Source organism: Mya arenaria, chromosome 8, assembly GCF_026914265.1.
Source record: "Mya arenaria isolate MELC-2E11 chromosome 8, ASM2691426v1".
Lineage (NCBI taxonomy): Eukaryota > Metazoa > Mollusca > Bivalvia > Myida > Myidae > Mya > Mya arenaria.
Window position 1 is genome coordinate 1,217,322 of NC_069129.1, and position 10,441 is coordinate 1,227,762.

A 10,441-nucleotide genomic window follows, 5' to 3' on the forward strand; every position below is an offset into this window, starting at 1 on the left:
ATACAAACTTTAATACATCATCATGTTAACAACTTGAATGTTGTACATAGTTTTTCATTTCAAACAAACATAACATTTTTTTACAAATCAGGAAGACCTAAAATTCAGCAAATTGGATATATCGCCTGACCATTGTGATTATCATTTATAATAAAATTTTGGCAATTCATGGAAGGATCATTACTTTGAATATTGAACTCAGTTGAGATATTATGCCATTAAGCATTGCTGCCAAGTTTGGTAAAGATTTAAGTAGAAATATTCAAGAAAGGTCATGGAATGAAAGTGTGAATGATGACTCTGAAGTCGCTGGACAACATGACCCCTACAAGCTTGCCATGCTACACAAGCAATATAATCTACTGTCCAACATCAGGGTGTTTGAACATGTTCCCTACAAGCTTGCCATGCTACACAAGCGATACAATCTACAGTCCAACATCAGTGTGTTTGAACATGTTCCCTACAAGCTTGCGATGCTACACAAGCGATACAATCTACAGTCCAACATCAGTGTGTTTGAACATGTTCCCTACAAGCTTGCCATGCTACACAAGCGATACAATCTACAGTCCAACATCAGTGTGTTTGAACATGTTCCCTACAAGCTTGCCATGCTACACAAGCGATACAATCTACAGTCTAACATCAGTGTGTTTGAACATGTTCCCTACAAGCTTGCCATGCTACACAAGCGATACAATCTACAGTCCAACAACAGGGTGTTTGAACATGTTCCCTACAAGCTTGCCATGCTACACAAGCGATACAATCTACATTCCAACATCAGTGTGTTTGAACATGTTCCCTACAAGCTTGCCATGCAACACAAGCTATACAATCTACAGTCCAACATCAGTGTGCTTAAACATGTTCCTTACAAGCTTGCCATGCTACACAAGCGATACAATCTACAGTCCAACATCAGTGTGTTTGAACATGTTCCCTACAAGCTTGCCATGCTACACAAGCGATACAATCTACAGTCCAACATCAGTGTGTTTGAACATGTTCCCTAAAAGCTTGCCATGCTACATAAGCGATACAATCTACAGTCCAACATCAGTGTGTTTGAATATGTTCCCTACAAGCTTGCGATGCTACACAAGCGATACAATCTACAGTCCAACATCAGGGTGTTTGAATGAGATCTTTCAACAACACCACTTTATACATTTCAACATCAGGCAAAATAATAATTGTTTTAGAAGTAAAATGAAACTACATTAAATCACATTTTTTTCATATAAACAACAAGAAGCAGCACCCAGTTAGGGTAGTTACATGTTCAATTATCCTCAAATGCAATATTTTAGATGCAATTAACCAGTTGCACCGTATGTGCGTACAAACAAGTACATTGGCACAGATATCCCAACATGTTCATAAGAATTATTTAAAAGTTTAGCATAGATTTTGTACCATATTTTGACAGAAATGTACATCGACACAAAAAAAATCATCCAGTTCATAAATAAAAGAGTATATCACTAGTCTATAGTGAGGTCACAAGTAGTCGATAGTGAGGTCACTAGTAGTCGGTAGTGAGGTCACTATGAGTCGGTAGTGAGGTCACTAGGAGTTGGTAGTGAGGTCACTAGGAATTGGTAGTGAGGTCACTAGGAGTTGGTAGTGAGGTCACTAGGAGTTGGTAGTGAGGTCACTAGGAGTCCCTAGTGAGGTCATTTCTCTCCTTAAACTGCTGTTGCACGGCCTTATCCAGGGCCACTAAGAATTCCTGTAGTGTGGCATCTGATTTCTGAAATTGACAATTTCACACACGATACAAACATAATGAACAAGATCTGGTATAACGTATTTAAAAGGGGTGAAATTTGGAAGCATATTATTTAGTATATAACCAAGAATCTGACAATATTTAAGGCTTAGTTACATAACTAATCACAAAAAAACGCAGTGTTACTGTAAAAAGTTTAGAAAGTATGACTCTTGAACAGCTTCTAAGTTATTAACAATTATTTTTTTTAAATGTGGACATATGGACAGACATGATGATAAATATAAGGCACCCGCGTGTTAAGCAGGGTCCAAAAGTAAAGATCACTAAGACAACTATTTTTTTAAATAAGAGCATTGTGACCAAAACCCAATGACTGTCTATAGCTTTAGTCTAACAAGGGGCAGTACTCAACAAGTACTGAAGCAAGATTTATGGGTCATGCCAAATATGATGTGAATATTGTCTGTGGCGACATTTGTACAAAATTTCATTTGAAAACCATGAGTGGTTTTTGTGTTATGGCAAGGTTAAATTGTTCCAATGCCAAAGCAAAAGACAACAACACTGATTACAGTATAAAACGTTGGAAAAGAAGTGTCAGAAACACTAGATAGAACAATTAAAGAAATTGAGTCGAATGGGTTTCACTGAAGGTAAATGTGCCACAGAATTGTCAATAATGTAGACACCTGTTATACAACTGAGTAGAAAAACATTTCTTCATTTCGTGAGTGACAAACATCTTAATAATGGCAAATTATGGACTGAAATATAAATTGGAACGTGTCAAAAAGATTTGATAGACAGACGGAAACATTTTTATCCTATGGATAAAAAATCATCAGTAGTCTTCAACAGCAAAACTGACTAGGTTGAGAGGGTTGCTGTGACCTTCACATTGAAGGTAAGGACACTGGTCTTGTGCGTGACATGTCCCCATCTATGTTGATAATTTCTGGCAATTTATTTTAAAATCAAACAGTGAATGACAAAGATATGGACCAGACACGAAATATCATTAATAATGCTTACACAGCAAACCATACAATCTTAGAAGGTTGCTGTGACCTTAAACTTGAAAGTAGGACACAGATTTTGTGTGCGACACATCTCAATACTTTGGTGGTCACTTTAAAAATCTGATATTTTATGACAAAAATATGGACCAGACACAGGGATTTTCTTTCAATGCCGGTGCCTTTCAAATTGGTAGGAAAAAAATCAACTTTGGGAAAATACTAAAACCTGTCAAAATACCTGATTTAAAAGCAACAAGACGCCATGAAACAAACCGGATTTTTTATTTGATGATGCAATTTTGCAAACCCAGGATTTGAGCTAGTGACCTAGTACTTTTAACCAAAAAGACCCATATTTATTCTTATCGGAGATATCGTTCATACAAATAACCTGATCAACAGAAACTATTCCATTTGTGTGAGGAAAAAATGAACATTTTATAAATAAATCAGCTTTTCCAATACGATCTGTCCAAGAGACCTAGTTTTTGACCCTAAATGACACACTTTATTATTTCATGTACACAAATATTTCTAAAGTTGATTAAAATTTAATTTTTTGAAAAATATGGGTAGGAATGAAATTCATGATTGGGATGTGTGTTTATTAAATAGCATTTGAAATTAATTGTTGTCTGATATTGAAAGGTTTGGTAAGCATACAATTTTTTTATGACATCAGGAAAGTATTTCCTAAGATTTGACCTAGTGACCTAGTTTCTGATCTGAGGTGACCCATATTCACAAATGTTTAAGACAACATGTAGACAAATATTCTTACCAAGTTTCATAAAGATTTGACAACAATTGTTGAATTTATGAAGTGGAAAGATTTTCCTTAGATTTGACCTAGTGACCTAGAATTTGACCCAGGATGACCGATATAAAAAATAAGCAAGATATTATGCAGACAAATATTCTGACCATGTTTCTTTAAGATTTGATAAAAATTGTTGAATTTATTACTGTGAAATATTTCTTTTAAAGATTTGACCTGGTGACCTAGGTTTTGACCCGAGGTGACCCATATTCATATATATTCAAGATAACATGCCGTCAAATAGTCTGACCAAGTTTGATAACCATTGGATAAAAACTCTAGATTTTATTACATAAAAAAGAAAAATTTAACGCAGAATTGTTAACGCACACCCGAACGCCCGGTTTTCGCCATTCTATAACCCGTAATTTTTACATGAAAAATCCGGCTAAAAATACATATCTTGTCAAATACATTAACTGTACTTTTTTTATTCATTCATAGAAACTCTGTGTACTGCATTGGAATATTTACTGAGAAAAATTGGACACTTTTTCACAAGGGGAAACAGGCTTTACAAGGCAGAAAAGTTTACCCAGAGAAATCACAGACATATGTAGTGGTTAATACTATATAGAGTTTGTGTTACTTCAACAAGAGCAGCAAAGGCAGATGCTTTCTCAGTTGTTGTTGTTCACAAGTGGCAAAACTCAACAACCATTGAAGACTAAATTTTGGATTTATTTGAATATTTTGAACTGTTTTTGAATTCTGGGCAAGGTTAAAGTTGTGCAAGCAAATGACACCAAGGCTATCACAATATCCGGCCCGAATATCACGAAAATACTCAAGTCATACCTCAATCTCAGACTCGACTCATTTTACCACATAAACGCATAGAATGATTCAAAATCATGCATGTTTTATGCTTTTTGATAACAAACTTTCTTAATGAAATGTGTTGTTAAAAAAGATTTGCCAATATTTCAAAGATTAAAATATTTTAGAGCAAAAAACATACTTCAGTAATGTTAAAAAATAAATGGATTGTACTCATATACTGTTTTGGCTGTAGAATATTTTTCTAGTGGAATTTTGACTGAAGGTTTAAATCAACATATTCTATGATACATGTAGTATGCGCTCTTAAGGGTTAAAAACCGTACATGTTCTTAATAACTTTTGATGTAATATGGTTAATTGAGTTGAGATTGAGATTTAACTTAGTCAAAGTTTTTTGGTGATATTGACGCCAGGACTTTTTCTTTGAAACATGGACAAAAAATGACTGCAACTAAACTACTCTAAACTATTACCTGTATGAACATAGAGTGAGCAATGAAAGGCAACTTCCGGAGTGTACGGCCACTCAAACCATAACTTTTACTGAAAAGGAATAAAAATTTCTGGTATAAATTAATTACGTCTGAAGCCTTACAATCTGAAAGATTTCAATTCTATGACTTGAAAAGGTATATACTATATGGGTAATAGGAACAGCAAGTTTACTTCTTGAGTTTGTATGGATAAACTCCACGTAAACTTAAGAGAGGTAAATAATTTAAAGCCAAGATCCCTGCTTCAATAAAGATCGAAAATAATGAACTTATTGTCAACTGTGACTCTCCCAAAGATACACAGTAAGATTTTTACGTCTTTAATTAAACAGCCCCTAGAAGACCAACTCACAATACACATATATATTTACAAGGTTAATCAAATAACAGGTTAGATTTTTTACCAACAAACTGCATGAATAACAATTTCCGGACATTGGTGTTTGTTTTTTTCACATAAAAATTATGTCAGTTTCATTCGCTTGGCACATGATGTCAGGTCAGTTCTACTAAACACATTGAAACTTTAAAATGAGAGGAGATATTTTGAAAGGTGAAAATGTTTAAACAGCTTTTTAATTTAATTTGAAGGTTTTTACTTTTACAAATTGACTTGCAAACTCACACAGCAATCTCCCTGAGCTGTATGCTATCCTTGCTGACATTATTCTCCACAAATCGCATGAACTCCAGGGACCTCATGTCCAGCACGCTCTGCCCCGATGTCAATTTGCGGCACTGTTAATGAAGAACAAGCTTAAGGTACATAATATTTTAGTTGGTTGATCTGTGGGGTTGTATATCATTGAGCAGATTGGTTCAAGTCCACATTGTGATATGGAAGAGAGGTGAAAATGGTACATGCATACATGTGTGTCTGTGTGTACCGGATGAAAGTGAAATCTTTCATAATCAACCATGTTTAAATTATGACATACTAAACACCCCTAAAATGTATGTTTTAAATTACAGTGCAGTATTTTCAGCTTGGGATCTTAGGACGCAAATGGAAGACAAATAATGGTCCCAGGTACATGTAATTCTACAGGATCCAAATATCATGGTTATACTGAATAAGATTATTTAAGGGTCCCAGCGATGCACAGAAGTTGAAAATGGGGGTCCCTAGCAAGAATTTAGCATCCCGTCCTGAAATTTTCAGCACCAGGTCTATTTAAATTTGGCCCAATGCTAAAGACTTATTCATGTCAAAATTATACAATGATTTTTTCTCCAAAGTCTACGATCTCACCTTAGTAAGTTCTGGAATACAGGATCTATAGATGGAGTATATAGCCGAGGGTGATGGTGGACCAATATACTGCTTGATGTCAGCTCTGTCTACAAACGCCAGGTCTATAGCCCCTGTCACATTGGAAGTGGTCAGGATTATCACATTGGGGTACCTGTAGGAATAACAAAAAACCTGACATAACACATTGCATCTTGTTACTCCTAATTTTTAAACAAATGTTAAAATATACAAGTAGGAAAACCCTTCCAAGATTGATAAGAATACTGATGGATAAAAGAAACTTATATGTTTTCCACAAAGTTAAATTAAGAGCACCCATTTTGACCAAGTGTGACCTTGACCTTTAACAACAGCCATGAGCGTTGGTGGTTACTCACAGTCTTGACATGATGAAAATGTGTTCCAAATACTTTTGAATTCTTCAAATTCATGACCAAGTAACAGTCTGAACAAGAAAAAGAACAAGGAATTTGAGCCATGACCGTAAATAAAGACAGGCTTTTCATGTATACTCAACAGACATTTTGGCTGGGAAATTTTACTTGGCACACACTCCATGCCAGATAAGTCACATGCAACAATGTGGCTTTTTTCCCCTTTCAAATATATTAAAACTAAATTATTCATGACAATTAAATACAGGTCAACTTAATACATATTTGTTAATGTAAATTTAAGAGAGGACACTGTAAATACAGCTTTTGCCAATTCAAGGGTCATAACTCTACGAAAACTGGGACGACATGGCTGGTTTTTAAACCTTACTGAGATATTCAGCCATTACACATTCAGACCAAATTTGGTGATGATTGGACAAGACTTCTAAATTTTTAAGTAAAGACAAGGTAATTTTTATAATTAAAGGGTGAAGACTTTTGAGTAACTCATGAAATATGACTGGTTATCAAATTTGTCAGCTATATAATATTCATACAAATTCTGACTCAAACTGGTGATGATTGACAAAGGCTTCTATAATTTTTGATAAGGCAAAACAGATTTTAGGTAATTTCTACAATTAAAGGGTGATTACTCTTGAGTGACTAGAGCAACATGGCTGGTTATCGAACTTCTTCAAGGTATAATGCCCATAAACATTCTGACCAAAACCAGTGATAATTGGAGTTTTTTTAGTAACAGTTATTGTTCAGACAAAACAAATTTCAGGTAATTTCTAAAGATGGCAACGAGTACCCAAGTACTCGAGTACTCGATCAATCATCTGAGTATCAAATCATTACTCGAGTACTCGGGTACTCGGGATTTGTTTTGTTTTTTATAAAATTCACCAAATTCACAATTAACAGACGTTAAGTATCAGATCTTTCATGTTTCCAAGTCGACAAAATACGGTCCCTCTAATCCCCGCTTTGTACACAATGGACCCTAACAAATTATTTGACAGTTGTTGTGATGGTTGCAAACTGTCAACAAAGGGCCCTACTTTGCAAATAGCACTGATGTAAATTAGCGAAATTTTGATAGCTGTACATCATTTATAGAATTATATTGTTTACCAGTTACTGTGTTTTCACTAAACAATGGACGTTGACGAGCGAATTAGTAACGACTGTTACGTGAAATGATTCCTGAATGGGCAATGATTATCACAATTGATTGGTGGATATAATAATCATGGAAAATGAATATTAATGAGGAAAAGAACAATATTTCATTATGAAAAACTGTCATTTTAAAAAGTATTTTGTAGAGTAAACAATTTTCGTTTATAGTAATTCTGAATGTTGTTCATTATTGAGTGTAGTCTTGATCATCTCGACGCTCGAATATGATCCGAGTTTGACTTTCCATTTATAATAAAGTACATTTGTTCGTATAAAATAAAATGAAAACGACAAATTAAAAGCATGAACCAATATTTGTTTTCTTTTTATTGATTTCTCTGTTAAGGTACATAAGGTACATAATGACAGTCTTATTTAAAGATGAAATGGCCTATATTACGACCAACGCACAATGTTCATGACCGATACATGTATACACGAACTTGTCTTTCCCGAAAACCAATTCAAGTTATCTGAGTAATCGAGTTCCCGAGTACTCAATCGGAAGATTGTCCGAGTACTCGAGTATCAATTTTATTACTCGTTGCCATCCCTAGTAATTTCTATAAATAAAGGGTGATAACTTTCGAGTGACTAAAGTGAAATGGCTGGTTATCAAACTTGTTCAACAAATTATGACTGTACAGATAGTGACCAAATTTGATGATGATTGGACAAAGACTTCTAAAGAAATTTATCGTACAATATACTTACTTTCACACATGCCCTTGGGTCAAATTTAAATCAATTTAGACTTGGACTACACACACAGGGTAGATATTACCATTCTGTAAGGACAAATACAGAATACATGTACTTATCATGTTGTACATACTTTTTGATCTGGTCAATCTGAGTGAGAACAGCATTGACCACCCTGATAGCATCTGACGGCTCATTGCCTGACATGGCACCTTTACGGGCAGCTGTCAAACTTTCAACCTGGTAGAGAAAGCAAAATAATTCATACCTAACAAACATTTATTTTGCATGAAATAAGGTTTTCATTCCTCATGAAAACAATTTATAACAATTTGAAATTTTAGGCTATAAGTATATGGCATGTGTTTCCGGAGCAAATGGAAAATTCAGAGAGAGGGCCAGTGGGAAAGTCGGAAATGAGGCTTGCACAGTGACCTGCTAGCAACATGCCTTAGTGTTGGAATTTTACTTCCATACCGGAAACTCATGATTATTTTGTTTCTTGCATACCATAATCTTTCACTTTACAATCACAGTTTTCCACATACTTCACCAAAAAGAGTTTTCACCTTGTTAACTGGTGTCATAACTCGCAGTAGTTTGACATTTTCCATAATCAACAAATCATTTTGCAATGGCAGGTGTTTTTTAAATAATGATTCAATATTTGATTTTGTTTCTTTGAAATGTCTTAATTTATATTGCATGAAACTATTCATTTAGATATTTTAATGGGCCCAATGGTGTGCACAACCTATCTTCCAAAAAGGATTGAAGATTGATTTTTCTAGTACTGGTCAAATGACTTCCAACACTTCACCAGCATGAAAGATTATGTTATCTTTGCTTGACAAATACAGTCAGGACTTAGACCACTATAGAAAACTCTATGACCAACAGTAAAGGTGAAATGATAAGATTCTAAGTACTTCTTTATTTCAATCCCTTAGAACCTTTCCTTTATCAACCCATCCAATGAATGCTGGTACCTCTCACCTCATCAATAAGGACACAGACCAGGGCGTCAGGCTCATCAATGAGTTCCTGTATTTTCTGGAACATCTTCATCACCAGTTTCCCACTCTGTAACACAAATATTTCAAGTTGATCTCAATTGTTTTCAATTGAGGTTTTCTTATTTAAGCTGATATAAATGATGCATAAGTCTCTTTCATTGGTAGTAATTGGTAATGGTGTAAGTATTAAGCGGCCAAAAGTAAGAGGCTCAATACCATACTCAACCGGTCCAGGAACGCCAAAACGTCCTTGTTCCGTATCTGATCCAAGCAAAGACTCAAGGTAAACAGGCCTCTCTAGTGGCCGACAAACTCTTCATCGACAGGCGATTGCACACGGTGGATTCCCTGCCACCGGGCCCTATCCGAAAGTCCCACCCAATGTTCGCATGAACGCCAACCCCACCTGTGGTGACGCACAGAGGACTTTTGGCAACAAAAGGAATACCTCTTCCGGTAACTTATTGATTTGAATGAAAAAGGATATTTGTTTATCAAACTATGTAAAAGCTATTTTGGAACTACTAATGATATGTTTATTATTCAATGTTACATTCCCCCCGAAAACTCCACCGTTTATAAAAATAGACAGTCTCTTTTATTTGAATTGCTAGCATTGCTAATGACATCCGTGGTTATAATTTACTTGGTGGCGTAATCGTGACTGCTGAAGAACCAAGAGATGAAATGACTGAACCTTTAGCTGAAACTAATAAAGAAGTCGATGAACATGACCATGGAGAACAGGTAGAACTACGCCATGCACTTAATGACAACACGAGCAGGAAGATAGAAAAACGTGTTCTACCTAAGCCTCTACCTAGAAGGTCTACCAGAGAAAGACGACAACTGGAGAGATATGGGAGATATGAGGACTTTGTGATGAATGCAGCTCAGGCCGTTGCTCGTCCTATTGATAACTGACTTCAGGCAGTTGATGCATTGATGAAAAATGGAGTACTGAACTCAATGGATAGTGAAACAGTGTATCGTATACTAGTAATTTTTAACCAGGTTTTCACGTAGTAAAACCTGGTTATTAGAAT

The 10,441-nt window shown here is 35.3% G+C and overlaps 1 protein-coding gene across 1 annotated transcript; it reads right to left on the bottom strand.

The window, feature by feature from the left end:
* Positions 1 to 1,112: 1,112 nt before the first annotated feature.
* On the bottom strand, positions 1,113 to 10,012 carry LOC128242932 (pachytene checkpoint protein 2 homolog). Its single transcript, XM_052960382.1, has 7 exons — positions 9,986 to 10,012; positions 9,376 to 9,462; positions 8,513 to 8,619; positions 6,110 to 6,263; positions 5,483 to 5,595; positions 4,837 to 4,906; positions 1,113 to 1,759 (listed from the first exon to the last, which is right to left on the bottom strand). The coding sequence occupies exons 1-7, from the start codon at positions 10,010 to 10,012 to the stop codon at positions 1,664 to 1,666; spliced, it is 654 nt and encodes a 217-aa protein (XP_052816342.1). The 3' UTR covers positions 1,113 to 1,663.
* Positions 10,013 to 10,441: the final 429 nt, after the last annotated feature.

What these genes read in the sequence shown, in the direction of transcription:
- LOC128242932 (XM_052960382.1), bottom strand. Translation starts at nt 10,012, where the DNA reads ATGCTAGCAATTCAAATAAAAGAGACT. An exon ending in CAATTCAAATAAAAGAGACT is followed by an intron (nt 9,463 to 9,985) that starts GTCTATTTTTAT and finishes TTTGTGTTACAG; the next exon opens with AGTGGGAAACTGGTGATGAA. An exon ending in CAGCTCAGGGAGATTGCTGT is followed by an intron (nt 4,907 to 5,482) that starts GTGAGTTTGCAA and finishes ATTCCTTTTCAG; the next exon opens with TAAAAGTTATGGTTTGAGTG.